The sequence below is a fragment of the Balaenoptera acutorostrata genome, chromosome 1, assembly GCF_949987535.1.
Source record: "Balaenoptera acutorostrata chromosome 1, mBalAcu1.1, whole genome shotgun sequence".
NCBI lineage: Eukaryota > Metazoa > Chordata > Mammalia > Artiodactyla > Balaenopteridae > Balaenoptera > Balaenoptera acutorostrata.
The window spans coordinates 66,430,909-66,457,043 of NC_080064.1; the positions used below are offsets into that span (position 1 = coordinate 66,430,909).

The 26,135-nt window shown below is 35.8% G+C and overlaps 1 protein-coding gene across 1 annotated transcript in view; it reads left to right on the plus strand.

Annotated features, from left to right (window-relative positions):
• MSH4 (mutS homolog 4) overlaps window positions 1–26,135 on the plus strand; it is a 99,210-nt gene that overhangs the window by 60,677 nt on the left and 12,398 nt on the right. Inside the window, exons 10-17 of the mRNA XM_007182352.3 lie at window positions 1,300–1,364; window positions 2,489–2,658; window positions 6,315–6,451; window positions 7,454–7,557; window positions 8,813–8,937; window positions 10,181–10,381; window positions 20,747–20,865; window positions 22,149–22,277. Coding sequence (XP_007182414.2) covers window positions 1,300–1,364; window positions 2,489–2,658; window positions 6,315–6,451; window positions 7,454–7,557; window positions 8,813–8,937; window positions 10,181–10,381; window positions 20,747–20,865; window positions 22,149–22,277 — 1,050 coding nt within the window. The remainder of the gene's footprint in view (window positions 1–1,299; window positions 1,365–2,488; window positions 2,659–6,314; window positions 6,452–7,453; window positions 7,558–8,812; window positions 8,938–10,180; window positions 10,382–20,746; window positions 20,866–22,148; window positions 22,278–26,135) is intronic.

Sequence of the window (26,135 nt, forward strand, 5' to 3'; positions counted from 1 at the left end):
GTGGTCCACCCACAGGAGTCTGGTCCTGAGGCTGCCTTGGAGCTCTTGGTCTTCCCCTGTGAGGACCAGGTGCAGAGGTGGTATGACCGCTTGGATCACAAGAGCCCTGGCGGTGCCAAATGTGAAGGGAAACCAGCGGCCACAGGCGCCGGGTCAGTTGTTTAATAAGATATTCCTCAGTTTGTGTGATTGTTTCCTCATGATTAAATACTGCTTGCACATATTTGGCAATAATACTCTATGAGCAATGTTGTATCTTTCTCAGTGTATTACATCAGGAGGCACATGATGTCATTTTTCTTTCCCTTCTTGGTGATAATAACTTTGATTAATTACTTCACTATAAAGTTATAAGTAATCTGTGGAGAGATACCGTGAGACTGTGTAAATATACTGTTTCTTGTCAAACTTTCACCCATTGATTTTGTTATTTATTAATGACTCTTACCTGAAGTAACTCTGATGGTTACAGAATGGTGATTTTTCTTATCTACTTTTAAATAGATGGGGGAGAAAAGGAGCATGTAATGATATAAATTTTTTGATTTGAAAAAGGGACAGGAAATACATCATAATACTTATGATATTTATCTTTGGAAAGGTGGTAGAATAATGAGTGATTTAAATGTTTTTCTTTATGCTCTTATGCATTCCTAGTTTTTATTGGCATGTAAATATTATTTTTCTATTAATAAGCAAAAAAGTTATTGCCATTGCCTCATAACAAAACTAAAATAGGAGGTAAAAGTCAGGTTACCTATGTTTTCTCTCTTTTCTGTTTATTCGAATAGTGATCACTCATAGTTTCCATTAAGCAAAATAAAATCCCTACTTTTGCCATATAAGAATGGAGAAGTTGCTCTATTTACAAATATACAAAACACTTTTTTAGTTTAATGTATTAATACATTTAAACCAAATTTTGGAGTTATATGTAGAGTACTCTGAATGTACAATGATAACTGTTTAACTGCATTAATAAGTAGCTAATTAAACTAGTTAAACTACATTAATAAGTAGTTTAATGTTAATATTAGTTGGGCGGCAAGAAAAATAAAAGTCATAATAGTAAAGCAGTGGATGCCACTGTTTAGCCATGTGCTCTTTATCTGAAAAATGGGCCAGATACAACCTGTCTTCACCTACATACCTAAAATTTCTGTTATGAGTATATAAATGAGAAGATGAAGCAAGAAAATACTTGGTAAAATGTAAAGTACTAAACAAGTCTAAAATGCTTTGTTTGAATAATGTCGTAATTTATTATCCTTAACTATCTTTTTCTTTATTCTTTAATAGATTACTCTGAAGAACTGTAACACACCTTTATTAAGAGCTTACTATGGTTCCTTGGAAGATAAGAGGTCTTTGTCATTCAACTGTTAATAAAACAGCAGATTATTTCTTTCTTCCTGATCATAACTGATTTTAAGAACTCTAATTGTATTCTATAGAACAATTACTTGAGCTTTGGTTAACAGAAATTTTAAACTGTTCATTAAAAATTTATTTATATATTACATTTTATAAATACCAATAAATAGGGTAACAGCACATTGAGGGTTTGTGTTAATGGACAATTAGAATAGCATTAAAAATTGAAATCATACAAAATTTTAATATTTCTTTTTTTCTTTTAACTATTCTCCAAGGAAAGACTTGCAAATATAAAAATATATTATTCTTTTGTGTTAAATCATGAAGGACTTAATGTAACCAAAAAATAGTCTATATGAATACTGAATAAGATCTAATTACAGTTTACTTTTAGTATTGCTTTTAGCAGTGGCACCTTGGTTCTTGAACAAAAAGACTTGTGATACTTAAAAACTGTTATTTCATTGATTCAAGATTCACACCTTATGTGAGGTCAGAAAATGAGGTTAATAAAACCGAATTATTACAGATAAATACAGAACAGAATACTGTAAAATAAAAGGTTAGGAAAATAGGTGTTACCAGACTCCTGGTCTGCATGATCACTGCACTTAGACACTGATAATTGAAAGGTTCCTGTTATACTGTCTCATAATATGCTTAATCTCCCTTGCACCAGCTGAGGGCAAGGACCATATGTTAATCCTTCTTTGAATCCCTGCACCTAACACAGTGATTGCTACATGGTATAAGTAAATGTTTATTGAGTCAGTGAGCATGAAGCCAGAATTTTTATAAAGTGCTTCAAGGATATATTTTATATTCACAGACACAGTTAGTATGTGTAATTTGGGAGATCTGTTTATTAGCAATTGTAGGATTGTTCTTGGTGGTCTCATGTTATTTTAGGAGAGTAATGACTGACGAAATAGTTTACAATTGATGTAGTCACAGTCCTAATTTATGTAATTTTATATATATTGCTTATTTATTTACAAAATAATTTTCAACAGTAATTTTAAGAAAATATGTTATTTGCTATCATTAACTGTTATTCAAATTATCAATTAACATAACTGTTTGACTTATTGCCTATAATGTTCTTTTTTAGGTTTGTAATCATACTTGACAAGATTAAAACAGTAATTAATGATGATGCAAGATACATGAAAGGATGCCTGAACATGAGGACTCAGAAGTGCTATGCAGTGAGGTCTAACATAAATGAATTTCTTGACATAGCCAGAAGAACATATACAGAGATTGTAGATGACATAGCAGGTAATTTAATTACTTGAACATATTTTTTCTGTTTTTTAGAAATAAAACAAATTTTTTTAGGACATGTTGTGCTTTTTTGCTGATTATATTAATGATGCATATTTTAAATTTATTTTTTGTTACCAAAACAAATAACAGATAATGTTAACAGATATTATCATTTAAGGAGCCTTTAAAAAAAAAAAGATCTCAAAGTGTTATAATGTGTCCCTTCTTTTCTACAAACTTAAATTTAGAGTTCCTTCAAATTTAAATATAGGGTTACATGAAGGCTAGGAGAGTAGTTTACCTTTGTACAATGTTGAGTATAAATTGCATGAAAAATACTGGCTATCAGTGCTAAAGGGTTTCATTGGAGGAAGAGATATCATTTTTGTCTAGAAGAGGTAGCATTTCAGCTAGTACAGTAATTCATTTTGTGAATTTACTAATCTCCTAGTTAATATAGACACTGTCCTAGGTACTGGGAATACATAGTGAATAGAACAAAGTCCCTGTCCTCATGAAGCTATAATAGTAGTAGAGACAGATAATAAAGAAACATACACACATATGTATGTGTGTGTGTGTATATATATATATATATATATATATATATATCCATATTGATATATAAAGTATATCAATCATATATAGTACATAATTTCACATGGATTTAAGATACATGAAGAAAAAAATAGTAGGTTAGAGGGGTCAGAGTGTGACTGAGTGTGGAGGCATAACGGATGGGAATATTTTTAGTAGAATAGCCTAAAAAGGAATTCTGCCCTCTGGCAGTGGTACAAACTGAAGCACAATGGCCTGAGGAAACCTTAAGGGATGAGTGAGGAAATTTGTTAGGATGGTATAGGGCATTTCCTTACAGAACTACTAAGAGATAAGGTCAGAAATGTAGACTGGGGATCAGAATTTAGTTTTCGAAGGCCAGATTGGAGTTTTTTCCCAAGGAGAATGAAGAGGCACTGAGATGTTTTTGCTCTATGGAATGAAATTGATCAAGGAGATATGTTGAGTGAATTTGAGTGGAGCAATGGAAAGAGGAACTATTATAAGTTATTACAAGTTAACAAAGCATTATTTAGGGTGTATATGAGAAGAGAGAGATGCAGAGGTTGAAGGAAGAATTGATAAGAGTTAATCATTGAACTCAAAATGGATTAAAGACCTAAATGTAAGGCCAGACACTATAAAACTCTTACAGGAAAACATAGGCAGAACATTCTTTGACGTAAATCACAGCAAGATCTTTTTTGACTCACTTCCTAGAGTAATGAAAATAAAAACAAAAATAAACAAATGGGACCTAATGAAACTTAAAAGCCTTTGCATAGCAAAGGAAACCATAAGACGAAAAGACAACCCTCAGAATGGGAGAAAATATTTGCAAATGAAGTAACTGACAAAGGATTAATCTCCAAAATATACAAGCAGCTCATGCAGCTCAATATCAAAGAAACAAACAACCCAAACAAAAAATGGGCAGAAGACCTAAACACATTTCTCCAGGAAGACATACAGATGGCCAAGAGGCACATGAAAAGATGCTCAGTGTCACTAATTATTAGAGAAATGTGAATCAAACCTACAATGAGATCACCTCACACGGGTCAGAATGGCTATCACCAAAAAATCTATATACAATAAATGCTGGAGAGGATGTGGAGAAAAGGGAACCCTCTTGCACTGTTGGTGGGAATGTAAATTGATACAGCCACTATGGAAAACAGTATGGCTGTTCCTTAAAAAACTAAAAATAGAGCTACCATATGACCCAGCAATCCCACTACAGGGCATATACCCAGAGAAAACAATAATTCAAAAAGACACATGCACCCCAGTGTTCACTGCAGCACTACAATAGCAAGGACATGGAAGCAACAGAAATGTCCATCAACAGAGGAATGGATAAAGAAGGTGTGGTACATATATACAATGGAATATTACTCAGCCATAAAAAGGAACAAAATTGGGTCAATTGTAGAGACGTGGATGGACCTAGAGGGAGTAAGTCAGAAAGAGAGAAACAAATATCGTATATTAACGCATATACGTAGAATCTAGAAAAATGGTATAGATGATTTTATTTGCAAAGCAGAAATTGAGACCCTGATGTGGAGAACAAACGTATGGATACCAAGAGGGAAAGTGGGGGTGGTGGGATGATTGGGAGATTGGGATTGACACATATACACTATTGATACTATATGTAAAATAGATAATTAATGAGAACATACTGTGTAGCACAGGGAACTCTACTTAATGCACTGTGGTGACCTAAATGGGAAGGAAATCCAAAAAGGGGGATATATGTATATGTATAGCTGATTCATTTTGCTGTACGGTAGAAACTTACACAACATTGTAAAGCAACTGTACTACAATAAAAATTAATTTAAAAAAATATCGGGAGGGAGAATGGGTTACGGCGAGAGCTGGCTCTCTCTCTGTTTTCCAATCTGCCAAGCAGCCAGGCCTGGCTGGTTGAAGCGTGGCTCATTCCTCCTCATCCCAGCAGAGTTTCTTTACCAACAGCAGCTGCCTTCCACTTACTCATGCCCAGTGATCTAGGGCTTGTCTCTCTCTGGAATTCCGTTCATTTAGACTTGTGTCCAGATCTCTTTCAATAACTTTTATGACAGAAAATTTCTAAATTTATTGTTTTCTCATGGTTACAGTGGCACTGATGGTTTTTTGTGACTTTTTAATATCCTAGCTAAAAGTGGAACCTTCTATCATTTATTTGATTTTTTGGTTTTGTTTTTATTGGCCTTTTTATAAAAAAAAACTATTTTTTTACTTCTTACTTTTTTAACTTGTTTAAACTTTTTTACTTTTTAGTAAGCTGTTTATTTTTATTCTAGCACCAGGTCCTTCTCAGTTAATTTGGAAGTAAGCACCATCTAAATGATCAGAAGGAGAACCTGGCTAAGGCTCTAAGTTTTTCTCATTCACTTTTTTATTTATTCAGTCATTTATTAAATTGGCAAACATTGATAGAACACCTACCAGCACTGAACAGAGCAGTGGGCTCGACACCGTGGTGGGGCAAACACAGATGAATGACACAGTTGTGACCACAAGTTAGTGGCTTAAGTTGAGTTTTAATTGGACTCACAAGTGTCTTCTCTTAGGAGACACAGAGATATCCAGGAGTAGACAATGGGTCTCTTGTATTAAATGTCATTAAAAAAATCTTTCCTGCCTTCAAAGTTGAAAAAAATTAAAAATAATACAAATGAATCTATATACAAAACGGGAACAGACTCACAGACATAGGAAACAAACTCATGGTTACCACAGGGGAGAGGGAGGGAGGGACAAATTAAGAGTATGGAATTAACAGATACAAACTACTATACATAAAATAGATAAGTGATAAGGATTTACTATATAACACAGGGAATTATATTCAATATCTTGTAATAACCTATAATGGAATATAATGTGCAAAAAATCCCACTGGATCACTATGTTGCACACATGAAACAAATGCAATGTTGTGAAACAACTATACTTCAAAAAAAAAAAAAGGTAACAAGACCTTCCTACTTATATATAAAATAACAAGAAAAAGTTATATGATTTTTTTAAACACGAAGAGTAATTTTTCTCACTAAAATTTCTTTGTTTTTGTTTTTCTTGTTTCTGGTCACTAGGAATGATATCGCAGCTTGCAGAAAAATATAGTCTTCCTTTAAGGACAAGTTTTAGCTCCGTTCGAGGATTTTTCATTCAGATGACTACAGATTGTACAACCCTACCCAATGATCAGCTTCCTTCAGAGTTTATTAAGGTTCATTCTAGAGTTTTGGTTAGGAAATTATTGTTTCTGATTTTACAGAATTGCATTTACATATTTTCAGGCACTTCTTGAGTATTACATGACGAATTTCTGAATGTTTTGTGTATTGCTTCTCTTACTCCTACCCACCCACCTAATAGCTTTACTAATCGAAAAGCGAATGAGAAGATTTTTTTTTAGAGAAATACCAAACACAGTGTTTCCCACAGTTCTGGGAGCTTGGTATGGGTAAAAAAAGGAAAATGAAGAAAAAGTCCAAAAGGAAGTTTTGATCAAAGAAGTTTGGAAAGTACTGTACTATCTCTTCTCAATGCACATCTGCCTATTAAAGGTTTAATAAAAGTCCTAAAGTAGAGAAATTTGCTTGATTTTTTAAAATCCAGTATTGCCAAACCTTTGGGCCAGGGTGATATTTTTTTCTATATACATGTTAACTCCTCCACAATATACCAGTTTGGGAAAGTCTAACCCACTCTAATCTTTGTTTTCTCTGCCCCCAGGGAGTACCTTTTGACAAAAACAAACCATTCAACTTACGGGTCTTTAAAATACGTATTGTATTACCAAGTAATGAGGGATGGATGAAGTAAAGAATGGGCTGAGAGTTAGTAATGGGTTAGAGATTGAGTGAGGTTTGGATATGGGTCAAGGGCTAAGACAGGGAGGGATCAGAGAGGGAGTGAGGATTACTATCTACCATGCATATTATTACTTGGTAATAAGATGTAGTGTTTTAACATTTCTACATGGCTCCTTTAAGACCTGTAAAAATAGTCATGTCAGATGGACCAGGTTAAAAAATTCTGCTTTAACTTTAGAAGTGATTTTCCTTTTCTCTTTCATAAACATTATTTGGGACTTTTTTTGTGAGATTATTACCTGAAAAATTAGTGATTAACCTGAGTACCTATACTTCTATTGTTTTAAATCTGTATGTTTTATTTCATAAGAGTATATATGTATCTTGACCTTTGTTTTTTAATCTCCTAGCAGATTTCTAAAGTGAAAAATTCATACAGCTTTACATCAGCAGATTTAATTAAAATGAATGAAAGATGCCAAGAGTCTTTGAGAGAAATCTATCACATGACTTACACGTAAGAGCACTTGAAATTTTTGAATACTGAATTAAATTGGTTTAATTTGAGGTACTATAAGTTTCATTAATTGACTTTTTGTCTGGTTGTGGAAAATTGTAGTTACAAATGTTAGCAAGGAAAGACCATTTTCTGGAAAACCATTTAAAACTTTAAAGTCTGTCATTGTGACTGGGATCACTGAGCCTCACAGAACATTCAGGGCAAATCTTAATTACAAAACCAAACGAAACCAGACCAAACAAACGCATTATACTGTGTTATAGAAAAAGTTTGATACCCAACCAAATTTCTACATTTCAGCAGTACTTCATTCATTCTTTTTATAAAGTTTTAAGAAATGTCATAATGACATGAGCTTGAAATACCTGTAGTACCACTGATACTTTTGTAGTATATATTCCACCATGATGTAGAACTTGGCACATCTGGGCTTATCTTGGGCCCAGATAAGTTTCATTAAGTTTATTCTTTTTCTTTAGTATGTAAGCCCTCAAATTTTCATGCCTTAGTACTGACATAACAATATCACAATAATGCCAGTCTTTTGCTGTTCATGAAACGGTAGCAATGTGTCTAGAAATAAGAACTAGGACATTGGTAAGCTGAGATGATAAAGATAAATGTTGGGCTTTCAAAACAATTTCAGAGCATAAACCAAAAAGATTATAAGATATAGTAAGCTGGGGAACATATTTCTCCATGTAAGGGAAAAACTTTTATATTATGTCACAATATGATAACTGCCACATAAAAGCTTAAATAATTATGTTGTTAGGATGTGTGTGTGTGTGTGTGTGTGTGTGTGTGTGTGTGTAGAGAGAGAGAGGGCGAGAGAGAATGGGTGAGAGAAAATACATAATAGCTTTTGTGTTGAATTTAACATTGCAAGAACAAAATTATTAGCAGATGGGATCTGTTGAAGTATAGTGAGGGCTTGCTTTGACCTATATAAAGTATTTCTATTAATAAAAATTTATTTTATTAATATTTAATAAAAGCAGTTATTTAAAAAACTTGGTGTTAACACACTAGAAGATGGATTCTTTGCTACTCAGTAACTGTGACCTTGAGTATAAGCTTCAATTTCCTCATCTCTAAAATGAGGCAATAGAACAATAGACTTTACCTGTAGTGTACAACTCAAATGTGAATGTTATTTTACCTCAGACAATGAATTTAATATTGTTTTACAATTGCATTGTATGTCCCTCTGTAAAAGGCACTATTTGTCTTACCAAACATGTGTTTTCAGGATAGTGTGCAAACTGCTTAGTGAGATTTATGAACATATTCATTGCTTACATAAACTGTCTGACACTGTGTCAATGCTGGATATGCTACTGTCATTTGCTCATGCCTGCACTCTTTCTGACTATGGTAAGTTATTTTCTTTGGGATAAATATGTTGCGTACTGAAATTTGTATTCCATTCAAGCAATTTTATATAACAATTATGAATGGTTTACATTTTTTTTTTTTGTTACCTGAAATACAGTGTCTTGCTTATGGTCCTAGACTAAGACTCAAGATAGAGAAAGTGAAAATATCCTTAAATTTTCGTTTAAAAGTCAGAAAAGTATTTACTGAGAAATTGAGAAATCAGAAAGAAAAAAAAAAACTGCAAGAAACTTTAAAGTTTCCCCAAATAAGAAAGACTGTCTGATGGGAAAAGGTATTTTACAAAGATTTTTTTCATCTTTGATATTTCTGTATTTCTTATGGAAATGTTAAATTTTTCAATTGGTATTATATAGGCCAAAACTTTTCAATCTTTTATGTCTCTTTTGGGGTTAAAACCTTACATTAGAGATCAGCTATTTTAATAGTTTTCTTAACTATTAAGATATTTGATGTTCCTCCATTTTGAGAGGGACCTTTCTGAAACTCAAAACTTATAAATAGTGAATTTTTGATGTTAAAAATGATTTAAAAATAGTAAAAAATTGTTTTCTAATCAGCCTCACTTTTATAATGAATGCTTTCAAGTTTATCCATGTGTTTCATCTAGAAGCATGTTGCATTTTAATTTTTACTTGTCCTCCCACCCTCTTCACCTCAGAAATTATCTATACAGACCTGATCATTGTTTCTTGCTATAAATTAACAAAATCTTTTGTGTCTGTTTTCTCTACCCTCTGAGATTTCTTTTTAGACAAAATTTCTATAACTTTGGACATAAAATTATGTTTTTATTTGGTTTTACTCTATTTTCAGACCTCATTTGGAAAGCTAAGTATGTCAAATTTGAAATAATGCTTAAGGCAAGGATTAAGTAAATGTGCAATTTTAGAGCACTTGTAAATTAATTGTTATTTTAAAAGTGTTATCAGAGGCTGGTTGATTCGTTTTAATTATGCAAATCTGAAAAAGTTATGAACTCTTTTGGAGCCCAGCACAATGACAGGGAGCTAAGTCTTAGATTTTTCTGGAAATGAATAAAAGTTGTGATGTGATTAGACTGTGTCAATTATAATTTAGAAGAATTGGAGATAAAATAATATCTTAATGATATTGTTCCAAATTGAGCCAGGTAAAATCACTAAAATATAAACAGTATGTACATACCACAGAATCTTTAAGTATAAATATATTAATCTTTCAAAAACATTTTTCTCTTTAGTTCGGCCAGAGTTTACTGATACTTTAGCAATCAAACATGGATGGCACCCCATTCTTGAAAAAATATCTGTGGAAAAACCTGTTGCCAACAATACCTATATTACAGAAGGGAGTAATTTTTTTATCATAACTGGACCAAATATGAGTGGGAAATCCACATATTTGAAACAGATTGCTCTTTGTCAGATTATGGCCCAGATTGGTAAGTTGTGGATTTACTTTATAGTTACCAATTCTGCTCCCCATTTAAAGCATTTCTTGCCCAGTGTTTTATTTTTATTTTTTTTAACATCTTTATTGGAGTATAATTGCTTTACAATGTTGTGTTAGTTTCTGCTGTATAACAAAGTGAATCAGCTATATGCACACATATATCTCCATATCCACTCCCTCTTGCATCTCCCTCACACCCTCCCAATCCCCCCTTCTGGGTGGTCACAAAGCACCAAGCTGATCTCCCTGTGCTATGCAGCTGCTTCCCACTAGTGATCTATTTTACATTTGTTAGTGTGTATATGTCAGTGCTACTCTCTCACTTTGTCCCAGCTTACCCTTCCCCCTCCCTGTGTCCTCAAGTCCATTCTCTACGTCTGCATCTTTATTCCTGTCCTGCCCCCAGGTTCATCAGAACCATTTTTTTTTCTTTAGATTCCATATATGTGTGTTAGCATACGGTATTTGTTTTTCTCTTTCTGAATTACTTCACTCTGCATGACAGACTCTAGGTCCATCCACCTCACTACAAATAACTCAATTTTGTTTCTTTTTATGGCTGAGTAATATTCCATTGTATATATGTGCCACATCTTCTTTATCCATTCATCTGTGGATGGACACTTAGGTTGCTTCCATGTCCTGGCTATTGTAAATAGAGCTGCAATGAACATTGTGGTACATGACTCTTTTTGAATTATGGTTTTCTCAGGGTATGTGCCCAGTAGTGGGATTGCTGGGTCATTTGGTAGTTCTATTTTAAGTTTTTTAAGGAACCTCCTTACTGTTCTCCATAGTGGTTGTATCAATTTACATTGCCACCAACAGTGCAGGAGGGTTCCCTTTTCTCCACACCCTCTCCAGCATTTATTGTTTGTACATTTTTTGATGATGGCCATTCTGACCGGTGTGAGGTAATACCTCACTGTAGTTTTGATTTGCATTTCTCTAATGATTAGTGATGTTGAGCATCCTTTCATGTGTTTGTTGGCAATCTGTATATCTTCTTTGGAGAAATGTCTGTTTAGGTCTTCTGCCCATTTTGGATTGGGTTGTTCGTTTTTTTGATATTGAGCTGCATGAGCTGCTTGTATATTCTGGAGATTAATCCTTTGTCAGTTGCTTCGTTTGCAAATATTTAATCCATTTGAAGTTTATTTTTGTGTATGATGTTAAGGAGTGTTCTAATTTCATTCTTTTACATGTAGCTGTCCAGTTTTCCCAGGTTTACTTATTGAAGAGGCTGTCTTTTCTACATTGTATATTCTTGCCTCCTTTGTCAAAGATAAGGTGACTATATGTGCGTGGGTTTATCTCTGGGCTTTCTGTCCTGTTCCATTGATCTATATTTCTGTTTTTGTGCCAGTACCATACTCTCTTGATTACTATAGCTTTGTAGTATAGTCTGAAGTCAGGGAGCCTGATTCCTCCAGTTCCGTTTTTCTTTCTCAAGATTGCTTTGGCTATTCGAGGTCTTTTGTGTTTCCATACAAATTGTCAAATTTTTTGTTCTAGTTCTACGAAAAATACCATTGGTAATTTAATGGGGATTACATTGAATCTGTAGCTGCTTTGGGTAATATAGTCACTTTCACAATATTGATTCTTCCAATCCAAGAACATGGTATATCTTTCCATCTGTTTGTATCATCTTTGATTTCTTTCAGTGTCTTATAGTTTTCTGCATACAGGTCTTTTGCCTCCTTAGGTATGTTTATTCCTAGGTATTTTATGTTTTTGTTGCAATGGTAAATGGGAGTGTTTCCTTGATTTCTCTTTCTGATTTTTTGTTGTTAGTGTATAGGAATTCAAGAGATTTCTGTGCATTAATTTTGTATCCTGCTACTTTACCAAATTCATTGATTAGCTCTAGTAGTTTTCTGGTGGCATCTTTAGGATTTTCTATGTATAGTATCGTGTCATCTGTAAACAGTGACAGTTTTACTTCTTCTTTTCCTACTTGGATTCATTTCATTTCTTTTTCTTCTCTGACTGCCGTGGCTAAAACTTCCAAAACTATGTTGAATAATAGTGGTGAGAGTGGGCAACCTTGTCTTGTTCCTGATCTTAGAGGAAATGCTTTCAGTTTTTCACCATTGAGAATGATGTTGGCTGTAGGTTTGTCATATGGCTTTTATTATGTTGAGGTAGGTTCCCTCTATGCCCACTTTCTGGAGAGTTTTTATCGTAAATGGGTGCTGAATGTTGTCAAAAGCTTTTCCTGCATCTATTGAGATTATCATATGGTTTTTATACTTCAGTTTCTTAATATGGTGTATCACATTGATTGATTTGCATATATTGAAGAATCCTTGCATTCCTGGGATAAATCCCACTTGATCATGGTGTATGATCCTTTTAATGTGCTGCTGGATTCTGTTTGCTAGTATTTTGTTGAGGATTTTTGCATCTATGTTCCTCAGTGATATTGGCCTGTAGTTTTCTCTCTTTGTGACATCTTCATCAGGGTGATGGTGGCCTCATAGAATGAGTTTAGGAGTGTTCCTCCCTCTGCTATATTTTGGGAGAGTTTGAGAAGGATAGGTGTTAGCTCTTCTCTAAATGTTTGATAGAATTCTCCTGTGAAGCCATCTGGTCCTGGGCTTTTGTTTGTTGGAAGATTTTTAATCATAGTTTCAATTTCAGTGCTTGTGATTGGTCTGTTCATGTTTTCTATTTCTTCCTGGTTCAGTCTTGAAAGGTTGTACTTTTGTAAGAATTTGTCCATTTCTTCCAGGTTGTCCCATTTATTAACATATAGTTGCTTGTAGTACTCTCTCATGATCCTTTGTATTTCTGCAGTTTCAGTTGTTACTTCTCCTTTTTCATTTCTAATTCTGTTTATTTGTCTTCTCCCTTTTTTTCCTGATGAGTCTGGCTAATGCTTTATCAATTTTTGTTATCTTCTCAAAGAACCAGCTTTTAGTTTTATTGATCTTTGCTATTGTTTCCTTCATTTCTTTTTCATTTATTTCTGATCTGATCTTTATGATTTCTTTCCTTCTGCTAACTTTGGGGGTTTTTTGTTCTTCTTTCTCTAATTGCTTTAGGTGTAAGGTTAGCTTGTTTATTTGAGATTTTTCTTGTTTCTTGAGGTAGGATTGTATTGCTGTAAACTTCCCTCTTCGAACCACTTTTGCTGCATCCCATAGGTTTTGGGTCGTCGTGTTTTCATTGTCATTTGTTTCTAGATATTTTTTGATTTCCTCTTTGATTTCTTCAGTGATCTCTTGGTTGTTTAGTAGCGTATTGCTTAGCCTCCATGTGTTTGTATTTTTTAAAATTTTTTTCCCATAATTGGTATCTAGTCTCATAGTGTTGTGGTCGGAAAAGATGCTTGATATGATTTCAATTTTCTTAAATTTACCAAGGCTTGATTTGTGACCCAAGATATGGTCTATCCTGGAGAATGTTCCATGAGCACTTGAGAAGAAAGTGTATTCTATTGTTTTCGGATGGAATGTCCTATAAATATCAGTTAAGTCCATCTTGTTTAATGTGTCATTTAAAGCTTGTGTTTCCTTATTTATTTTCTGTTTGGATGATCTGTTGATTGGTGTAAGTGGGGTGTTAAAGTCACCTACTATTATTGTGTTACTGTTGATTTCCCCTTTTATAGCTGTTAGCATTTGCCTTATGTATTGAGGTGCTCCTATGTTGGGTGGGTTAATATCTACAGTTGTTATATATCCTTTTTGGATTGATCCCTTGATCATTATGTAGTGTCTTTCTTTGTCTCTTGTAATAGTCTTTATTTTAAAGTCTATTTTTCTGATATGAGAATTGCTACTCCAGCTTTCTTTTGTTTTCCATTTGCATGGAATATCTTTTTCCCATCCCCTCACTTTCAGTCTGTATGTGTCCCTGGATCTGAAGTGGGTCTCTTGTAGAGAACATATATACAGGTCTTGTTTTTGTATCCATTCAGCCAATCTGTATCTTTTGGTTGGAGCATTTAGTCCATTTACATTTAAGGTAATTATCAATATGTATGTTCCTATTACCATTTTCTTAATTGTTTTGGGTTTGTTATTGCAGGTCTTTTCCTTCTCTTGTGTTTCCTGCCAAGAGAAGTTCCTTTAGCATTTGTTGTAAAGCTGGTTTGGTGGTGCTGAATTCTCTTAGCTTTTGCTTGTCTATAGAGGTTTTTTTTTTTAAAGATTTTTTTTTTTTTTTTTGGCTGTGTTGGATCTTCATTGCTGCACGCAGGCTTTCTCTAGTTATAGCGAGCGGGGGCTACTCTTCATTGTGGTGCGTGGCTTCTTATTGTGGCGGCTTCTCTTGTTGTGAAGCACAAGCTCTAGGCACGTGGGCTTCAGTAGTTGTGGCACGTGGGTTCAGTGGTTGTGGCTCATGGGCTCTAGAGTTCAGGCTCACTAGTTGTAGCACACTGGCTTAGTTGATCCACGACATGTGGGATCTTCCCAGACCAGGGCTCAAACCCATGTCCCCTGCATTGGCAGGCAGATTCTTAGCCACTGCACCACCAAGGAAATCCCTTGTCTGTAAAGGTTTTAATTTCTCCTTTGAATCTGAATGAGATCCTTGCTGGGTAGAGAAATCTTGGTTGTAGGTTTTTCCCTTTCATCACTTTAAATACATCCTGCCACTCCCTTCTGGCTTGCAGAGTTTCTGCTGAAAGATCAGCTGTTAACCTGATGGGGAATCCATTGTATATTATTTGTTGCTTTTCCCTTGCTGCTTTTAATATTTTTTTCTTTATATTTAATTTTTGATAGTTTGATTAATATGTGTCTTGGCGTGTTTCTCTTTGGGTTTATCCTGTATGGGACTCTCTGCACTTCCTGGACTTGATTGACTATTTCCTTTCCCATGTTAAGGAAATTGTCGACTGTAATCTCTTCAGATATTTTCTCAGACCCTTTCTTTTTGTCTTCTTCTTCTGGGACCCCTGTAATTTGAATGTTCCCATGTTTAATGTTGTCCCAGAGGCCTCTGAGCCTGTCCTGAATTCTTCTCATTCTTTTTCTTTATTCTGCTCCCTGGCAATTATTTCCACCGTTTTATCTTCTAGCTCACTTATCTGTACTTCTGCCTCAGTTATTCTGCTATTGATTCCTTCTAGAGTATTTTTAATTTCAGTTATTGTGTTTTTCGTCACTGTTTGTTTGCTCTTTAGTTCTTCTAGATCCTTTTTAAATGTTCTTGTATTTTCTCCATTCTGTTTCCGAGAGTTTGGATCATCTTTATCATCATTACTCTGGATTGTTTTTCAGGTAGTTTGCGTATTTTGGCTTCATTTATTTGGTCTTGTAGGTTTTTACTTTGCTCCTTCGTCTGTAACATACTTTTTTGTCATTTCATTATTTTTTTTTGATGGGTTGTGCTGTATTCCTGTCTTACTGGTTTTTTGGCCTGAGGCATCCAGCACTGGATTTTGCAGGCAGTTGGATAGAGCTGGGTCTTGGTGCTGAGATGAGGACCTCCAGGAGGCCTCACTCCAATTGATATTCCCTGGGGTCTGAGGTTCTCTGTTAGTCCAGTGATTTGGACTTGGAGCTCCCACCACAGGAGCTCGGGCCTGACCTCCAGCCTGGGAACCAAGATTCCGCAAGCTGCATGGCGCAGAAAAAAAAAAAAAAAAAAGGAGCAGTACAATATCAAAGAATAATAAACAAAATAAAGTTAGAAAGATAAAAAATATATTAGGAAAAATAAAAATATAATTGAAACAACTGCAACAAAGTAAAATAAAACGACAGCAGAAAAAAAAAAAAAAACGGAGGGCCGCGGTGGGGAACAAGCCAAAAGGAAAGAACAATAACAAAGTATAAAGAATAAAAGAAAATTAGAAAAATAAAATATTTATTAGGAAAAATAAAAATATAAATGAATCAACAACAATGAATCAACAAGGTAAAACAGAACCCCAGTCTAAAAGAGGGGAAAAAAAAAAAAGTCTTGGCTTTGTGGGTGGAGTTTGGGGGGGTGGAACTTAGGAAGGGGCGGGGTTTAGGGCAGGGCAGCACCTAGGCGGGTGGGGGGATGACGTTTGAGCATGGGCCGAGGCCTAGGCTCAGGACCCATGCAGCCAGAAAAGGCCTTGGCGGTGGGGCCTAGGTAGGGTGACATTCAAGCGTGAGGCGGAGCCTCTGCTTAGGACCTGTGCGGAAGGGGAGAGGCAGCAGGTGGAAGGGAAGGCCTCTGGAGTGTGGGGTTCCTTTGGAGGTAGGACCTTGAGTGAGGGTGTGTGGGTGGGGTTTAGGCCCAGTGCATTGGAGGGGGTCTCCGAGTGTAGAGGTAGGGCCCTGGGTGGGAGTGTAGGGGCGGGGCTTGGGCTCTGCACGTCAGGAGGGAGCCTCCGAGGGCAGAGGATTAGGCCTGGGAGCCCAACAGGCTCCCCGGTGCCTAAGTGGACAGGGAAAGCACTGGCCACTTTCCCTTCCTCCTCTGCATGCCCCCCCCACCGTCTCCCCCAGAGTTTCCCCTGTCCCTGCTGGACCCCTAACCGTGGGTGGGTCCCACTGGGTGTAGGAATTCCTCTCCTCCCCCAGCCACCCCTCAGGGGTGCCAGTCTTGGAGGTCCGGCCTTTACTTTTGCTCCCCCTTCCCTCCCTCCCACTCCCTCAGGACCCGCCAGGCTGGAGGGGGCCTAGGTGGGCAGAGGATCAGGCCTTGGATCTCAGCAGGTTCCTGGGGGCCCAAGTGGGCAGGGGAAACCTGGCCACGCTCCCTTTTGATCCTCTGCCCTCCCAGTGGTCCCCCAATTTCCTGCTTCAGGTGTGGGATCCCTTCCCCTCCCCCAGCCGCCCCTCAGGGGCGCCAGTCCCATCCCACATCCACTTCTCCTCCCCCTTCACTCCCCACACACCCCACGTCCTACCCGGTCGCTGGGGGTTCCTCCCATCCCCTTAGGTGTCCGTGGTCCCCCAGTGGTGCCTGGTAGGTGCCCTAGTTGTGCGGAGACACGAATTCTGCATCCTCCTAGTCCACCATCTTGACTCCGCCTGTGCCCAGTATTTTAGATCTAGGAGCTTGATTAACCCAAGAACAGTTTGGAGTAGATTTTCTTACCTAAAAGTATAATAGTGTCTAATATATATATATATACATATATATATATATATATATATATATGTATATATATATGTATATATATATGTATATATATATATACACACCATAAGTTTTACTATTTGGTATTTATTAAGCTCCATCTAATTTGGATTACATTGTACTGAAAATTTTGTGGGATATAACAAAAGAAAAATTTCCTTACAATAGCTATTAATGTTGTATCAACTACTGCTAAACTGAATCATATAATTATCTGAGATTCAAAAAGTTTGTTGGGAGGAAAAGTGAAATAAGTAGGATAAACTGCTGCTTCTAATAACCCATGTAAGGTTTTCCCAAAATTATAACATTGGGCACAGAAACATTTCCCTTACTTAATTTAAGGGGTACCAATAACTTGGCCACAGCAACTGATATATTACACACATGTGTGTATACACACACATGTAAATGGCTGTCACTGGCCCAACATTGTTACATATTTCTTGTCATAGAGGCATACTCACCGCTTATCTCTGAAAACTGGGTTCCTTGAGGACTATATGAATCAGAGATGAGATGATTGGTCCTAATGAAGTGGTTCTCAACCGGGGATGATTTTGGTTCCCCTCACCCCCTGGAATTTGGCAATGTCTGGAGACATTTTTAATTGGAACAACTGAGGGGAGTATAAAATCCAGAGATGCTGCTAAATATCCTGCAATGCACAGGACAGCCACCTTCTCCATTTCATCCACCCCACACCCCCACCCCAGTCCACACACATACACAAGAAAGATTTATCCAGCCCAAGATGTGGTTGAAAAACCTTGGTCTAGTGTAATGGATTGTAAGAGAAATACAGCAATAGCAATATTGATCATACAGTGCAAATTTACCCTTACTACTGGGAAAGAAAATTAGAGATGAACGAATGAATGAATAAAGAGTAAATATTTTATTGAGTTTATAGTTTAAAAGGCCATCTTAGATAACTTTCCTCCCCTTATAAGAATACTGATTCATATGTTACATGATAATCTTACTTCTGTTTGAATTGTTATAAGGAGTTCTGTCCTTTAAAAAAACAGGCTATCTAATTGTTGGATAGCTGTAATTTTTAAAACATTCATTATACTGAATTGAAATTTGACTTCCTATAACTTCTACTCATTAGTCCTAATTCTTATCTTCTGTGCATTTCAGAATCATCTAGTATCTCCTGAGAATAGCCTCTCAAATATTTGAAGAAAATTACTATTACTCTACTTCTCTTGTCACTGTCCATCTTCAGCCTCTGAAATACCTAAAAGTATATATAATATATGATCTGATCATAAAGGAAACACTAGGACTTGAAAGGCACCGAAGTTAAGAATATAGGCTTTGGAGCTAGACCTAGCTTGTCTAGTTACTGGCTGTATGATCTTAGGCAAATTATTTAACCTCCTTAGTTTTTCTGTCTGTAAATAAAAATTATAATAGTACCTACGTCTAAGAACTGTTGTAAAGATTAAGCGAGATAATATATATAAAATGTTATGGACTTAAGGGGAGAGTATGAGAAAGAAGGAGACTTTCCAGATAGAGGTAAGAGAATGTTCCAAAGCACAGAAGCAAAAAACAGTATGATGTTCCCAAGGAACCACAAGGAATCCAGAGGCTTAGTGGTTCTTTTGCTTTGTAGAACAAAGAGTGGCTGTGAGAAATGGCAGGCTTAAAGCTGGAGAGATGGGCAGGAGTCAGACTGTGAAGGGCCTTAGGTACTTAATGGAGGAGATAGAACTTTATCCAGAAATCTATAGGGAGCTATTGAAATTTAAGCAGGAGAATGGCATAATTGGATTTGAGTTTTAGATAGCTCACTCTGGTTAATGTACGGTTAGAGGAGAGCCAGATTAGAAGCAAAATACCAGCCAGTAGGTTTCTTTGATATGATGATAAGTTGAGAGCCTTTTTGGTGGAGATAAGAGAGAAGGGAAAATATTAACATATACCATATACGCTATATTCTATACTTGGTACTTTCATATTTATTTTCCCATTTAATCCTTTTGGCAGTCCTATGAGAAAGTTGTATTTAAGATATCTGCTTTCTGACGTGCGATCATTATAATTGCTACTGTTATTATTATTACTTTTATTTTTATTAGTATTATCCTGACTTTTGCTTTCTCTTCCTGCTAGTCCTTATTATTCAGAGGTAGATCCTATTCTTCACCTTTGCCTTTGTTTTTTTGTTTGTTTGTTTTAATATTTTTTTAATTAATTAATTATTTATTTATTTCTGGCTGTGTTGGGTCCTCGTTTCTGTGCGAGGGCTTTCTCTAGTTGTGGCAAGTGGGGGGCCACTCTTCTTCGCGGGGCGCGGGCCTCTCATTATCGCGGTTTCTCTTGTTGCGGAGCACAGGCTCCAGACGCGCAGGCTCAGTAATTGCGGCTCACGGGCCCAGTTGCTCCGCGGCATGTGGGATCTTCCCAGACCAGGGCTCAAACCCGCGTCCCCTGCATTGGCAGGCAGATTCTCAACTACTGCGCCACCAGGGAAGCCCTGCCTTTGTTTTAAATCCTGGACTAATCTGGCTTTGTTTCTTCGCTCCCATTATTTCACCATTTTGTCTGTACAGAGTTCTGTATACTTCATACTTTTCCCATTCAACTATTTGTATATTTTTATCTTCCTATGGTTTTAGAATGCCTTTTGTATCCCATTTTGTATAGAGTTAGGTACGTTAATCAGATTGATTTGTTTTCAAAAGATGAATATTTTAGATTAGTTAGCCTGATAATTTCTCAGACAGAAACAGTCTTGTGGATGAAAATTTACCTTATTAAAAAAATTAAATGTTTTGCATTCATTCTAATTGTGGGTATTTCTGTACTCTTCTAATAACAGATATTTCCTAATATATCTTTCTATAATTTTATCAACTTGAGCTTCATAACCATTTCCTTCAGATTTTCATATTTTGAGTATTCTTTATCATCTAAATATATTATTTAAAATTTTTATCGAGTTTATAACAAATCTTTCTAATGTACTTGAATATATATTATCTATTTTCAACTTCCAAATAACTTTGTACAATAGGTAGGGTAAGTATTTCCATTTTTTATGTGAGGAAGATGAAGCTGGAAGAATTAAGTGCTGTCCAAGGTTGTACAGTAAATGACAGTGCTGGGGCCACATCTTCTAGTTCCATACCAAGTGATCTTTCCACCACATTAATTCTTAGACAGGCTAGTAAATAATCTGAGTTGGTGGAAAGTGCAAAATATTAGTAGTACTTACGTTTTATAAAAACATCGCAGTTTACTTTGACCTTATATTTTATAGGATCATATGTTCCAGCAGAATATGCTTCCTTTAGAATTGCTGAACAGATTTTTACAAGAATAAGTACTGATGATGATATTGAAACAAATTCATCAACATTTATGAAGGAAATGAAAGAGGTACCCAAGCTCAACTTTTCTTCTGTTAAAAGCATATTGAATTCTCCTATTACTGGTCAATTATAACATAAGAAAATATTCTTATACGAAAGCATGCAGATGTGTTTATACTCCTCTACAAGAGCCAGAGGGCAGTCAAAGACAGCTTCCTAATTTCTGTCTTATGTGGAAATGGAAGCAAATGTTTTAATGAAAAATACAGCTTTAAAGAAAAAGCTAGTATTATTGAATGATAAAAATGCACATTCATGTTTTTGTGTGGAATATATAAAAGACTTCAGAAAACAATGACCTATTCAGGAACATTTTTGCATAGTATCTATTGTTCCTGATAGACTTGATTTTAAAATAAAGGATCACTGTGTTAAAAGGTTTTTAAAAATCATCCTCTTCTGTGCTGTTGTAGAATTTTCACTTCCTCTAACAAAGTACGTATCATCACCTATTTTTGATCTGAGCAAATGTCAAGTAAGCTTGAAGGGCTAAAAGAATTCAGTATAGCTCTTGGGCTATCTTTAGTAGGTAGGAGTTATTGGATCACTATACAGATAACTTTTTTTCTTTAGATAGTGGGAGAATAAAGTTATTTGCCCACAATATATGACATTTATTTAATTATTTAGTATGTGTTGAATATCTATGGGAGAATATAGCAATAGACTAAGTGCTTGAGGTATATTTTTAAGTGGTCCTAGCTCTCAAGAAGCTTAGTCCTATGGAAACGTAAAATGGCCATGAAGGTTACTATTGTGTCATGACATACATCTTTATTGGGCATGGGTTTAAGTTTCTTTAATTGGTAATCAATGGACTTGGATGCTTTTCCCTAAATTTTTCTTTTCATTTTTACTGGCTATAGAGATGTTAAAATAAATTTGAGAGATAGTTCCGAGCATTTTATGACAATTGATTAATCATTTGTAGAGAAGAAAATGACCATCTTTGTGCTTTATTTAAACATTTAATTCATTGGTTTATTTCACTGTATCTGAAACATCAATATTTTAGATAATGTTTATTTACCCTGTTGTCTCATACACATATGCATATGACTGTTTACGTACACTCCAAAAATGTAGTCCGTTAATACATTTATTCTATTGGAATTACTAGTAATGAGATTTTTAGAAAGAAAAGCAATGTGTTAGTTTCTGCTCAGCAGGATTTCTCTGTAAAAATGTATTTCAAATGAACTAATAATGAGACTGGATTTTTCCTCATTTTTTCCTATAATAGTGACAGCTGTTTGGTCACAATGAATAATACTGAAATTATATTTTCAGATAGCATATATTCTACATAATGCTAATGACAAATCACTCATATTAATTGATGAACTTGGCAGAGGTACTAATACAGAAGAAGGTATTGGCATTTGTTACGCTGTTTGTGAATATCTGCTGAGCTTAAAGGTATTCTTCTCTATTTATTTTAAGTACATTAATTTTGGGCTCTTTTTAAAAATTTCTTTTATTGAATGAAAGATTTTTAAAATTGTACAGTACCTTACAATTTTCAAAAGTTTCACCCAGATAATTTCATATAATCCCATAATAACCCTTTTTTTTTTTCCCCTACCCATATATTGCCTCTGCCTCCTTCCCTCTCCCCACTGGTAGCCACTAGTTTGGTCTCTATATCTGTGAGTCTGTTTCTTTTTGTTTTATTCACTTTGTGTTGTAGTTTTAGATTCTACATATAAGTGATACCATACAGTATTTGTCTTTCTCTGTCTGACTTATTTCACTTAGCATAATGCCCTCCAAGTCCATCCATGTTGCTACACATAGCAAAATTTCATTCTTTTTTCAGACATGGAAAACAAACTTAAGGTTACCAAGGAAAAGTGGGGCAGGGTAAACTAGGGATTAACAGATACTACTGTATACAAAATAGATAAACAACAAGGACCTACCGTAGCACGGGGAACTATATTTAATATCTTGCAATAACCTATAATGGAAAAGAATCTGAAAAAGAATATATATATATTCTTTTGCTGTACATCTGAAACATTGTAAATCAACTATACTTCAATTAAAAAAATTTTCATTCTTATTAATGGCTGAGTAGTATTCTACTGTGTGTGATATATATATATATGTATATATATATACCACATCTTCTTTATCCATATATCTGTTTTTATAAATTTATTTATTTTATTTATTTTGTTTTTGGCTGCGTTGGGTCTTTGTTGCTGCACGTGGGCTTTTCTCTGCTTGCAGTGAGCGGGGGCTACTCTTGGTTGCGGTGCATGGGCTTCTCATTGTGGTGGCTTCTCTTGTTGGGAGCACAGGCTCTAGGTGCACGGGCTTCAGTAGTTGTGGCCCCCAGGCTCTAGCGTGCAGGCTCAGTAGTTGTGGTGCATGAGCTTAGTCGCTCCACGGCATGTGGGATCTTCTCAGACCAGGGCTTGAACCCGTGTCTCCTGCATTGGCAGGTGGATTCTTAACCACTGTGCCACCAGGGAAGCCCTCCGTATATCTGTTGATGAACACTTAGGTTGCTTCCATACCTTGGCTATTGTAAATAATGTGTTGAGTCCTTTTTTGATGTATCCTTTATAAATTCATCACAATTGGATTTTACAGGCACCTACAAAATAGCTCATTAAACAATTTTAGTTAACAAAAACATACCATAGCATTTATATTTTCTTCATTTCTGATGGAAGCAAGAACAGTTAATATGATAGTCATGATGTACAAAAGGAAAGGAGGAAATCAAGAAATAAAAATAATGTCAAAACTAGTCACTTGGCTTTAATTTAATCAAATTAAATAGCAAAACATGAAAACATTTCAATAATTGACTTTATGTGTAATAACATTGACTGTGATGTCACAACATGAAGTAAACTATGTATCTGAAATCACTTTATGGAAAATCTGCTTACCTGAGATTTCATTTCTTTAAAGGAAATGTTTTTTCATAAATCAACTCTGTTAAACAAACTATGATTTTTGCTCTATTATTAAGGTAACTTGTAAAATATCTTTTTAGATAATCACTCAAAATATATACTGGTATGAAAAAACTTAAATAAAAATATTTTTCTACATTTAAAGTACCTTAAAATATCCCTAAGATGAGGTTCTATACCTTAAATAAGAGTCCATAGTGATTTATTATATATAGAATGGGAAAAAATCTTTTTTTGTTTTTTTCTTTTTTCTTTTTTTTTTGTATTTTTATTTTTCATGTTTTTTTCTTTTTTTGTTCTTTTTTAAGAAAAATCTTATTTTATACTTAAAGAAGGGTATGTGATGAATCAGAACTAATGTTACTGGGTAACATTAGTCTTTGTAATTCTGAATCTACTTCAGTCGATAAGAATTTCTCATATAAATAAGATGCATATATTACTTATTGGGATTAAAAGCTAATTATTAATAGTGATGCTTAATTTTATATGTCAGCTTGACTAGTCTATGGAGTACCCAGACATTTGGTCAAACATTTTCTGGGTGTATCTGTGAGGGTGTTTCTGAATGAGATTAGAATTTGAATTGGTAGAATGAGTAAAGCAGATTTCCCTTTCTAATGTGGGTGAGCCTTAGCCAGTCACTTTTGAGTGGGGCCCAGTTGAAGACCTGAATAGAACGAAAAGATTGACCCCTTGGAGTAGGAGGAAACTCCTGCCTGACTACCTTCAGTCTTGAACATCGGTTCTTTCCTGCCTTTAGTCTGGAACTGAAACATCAGCTCTTTCTGGGTCTTGAGCATGCTAACATTTAGACTAGAACTACACCGTTGACCCTCCTGGTTCTCAGGCCTTTAGACTTGGAGTGGAAACTACATCATTAGCTTTCCTGGGTCTGCAGCTTGATGATTGCAGATTTGGGGACTTGTCAGTCTCCATAATCATGTGAGCCAATTCCTTGTAATAAATCTTTCTCTTTCTCTCTACAGACAGACAGAGACACAGACACACACCCACGTACACACACACACAAATATATCCTGTTAATTTGGTTTCTCTGGAGAACCCTGACTAATACAGATTTTAATATCAAGAGTGGTTCTAGGGGAACAAAATTTTAAGGATGAATGTTTTGAGTTAGTTCTGGAATCGATTTTCTAAGCTAATTAGATTTAAAGATACTAATGACTCTATTTCCAGTCGTAAAGAAAGCACTGGTAGTCCATAGTGTGATCTAGCAATAGAAATATGCAAAATATCACCATTGGATATTCTTCTTTTTAAATTTTTTTAGTAATTAATTTATTAATTTATTTATTTTTGGCTGCGTTGGGTCTTTGTTGCTGCACACAGGTTTTCTCTAGTTGCGGCAAGTGGGGGCTACTCGTCACTGTGGTGTGCAGGCTTCTTATTGCGGTGGCTTCTCTTGTTGCGGAGCACAGGCTCTAGGCACACGGGCTTCAGTAGTTGTGGCACACAGGCTTGGTAGTTGTGGCTCACGGGCTCTAGAGCACAGGCTCAGTAGTTGTGGTACACGGGCTTAGTTGCTCCATGGCATGTGGGATCTTCCTGGACCAGGGCTCGAACCCGTGTCCTCTGCATTGGCAGATGGATTCTTAACTACTGCGTCACCAGGAAAGGCACACCATTGGATATTTTTAATCAACCACTTATAAGAAGCAAGGAGCTGGGTAACCGTGTATATGATACTTTCAAACGTTTTTGGCAAACTAACAAATATAATGAGATTGGCTGGTTGCTTCTAATTTGCTGAACAAAGTGGGGAAAGAAAAGATGAGTTCAGGAATTCAAATTCCTGAGTAAATCCGTGCCTAAATGACCTGAAAGCTTCTATGTGTGTCCTGAAGGAGACTCTTATCTTCTATAGCCTGAGGTTACTGAGAATCAAACCCAGAATCTCATTCTTTGACTGGCTGAGTTACAATGCAAGTTGAACTCCCAGCCACTTACTAGCGACTCTATTTTTAAAGTCAAAACATTGATTGGGAAGGAATGGGATCCTGAAGGTTGGAATGGAGACATGTGGGAAGACTCTAATAAAGCTGGGGACATTGAACCTCTAAGTTCTAATGCGTCTTCTTTGCCAGTGGAAGAGGCTTCTCTACCCTCAGTGTGAGTAGCATCCCCAGCCCATATGAGGGGGTTAAGTCTGCTTTGTCTGAAGAAACTGTAATGACTTCCCCTAAGGCAGTTGCCATGTAAGACAACGCTAATTCTCCTCAGGATCCACCCTTACCATCCTTCTTTGCTTCTAAACTATAAATAGATTCAGATCCCAGCAGGCCCGTAAAGGTGAGGTATGAAGTGTGGCCCATGATGAGGT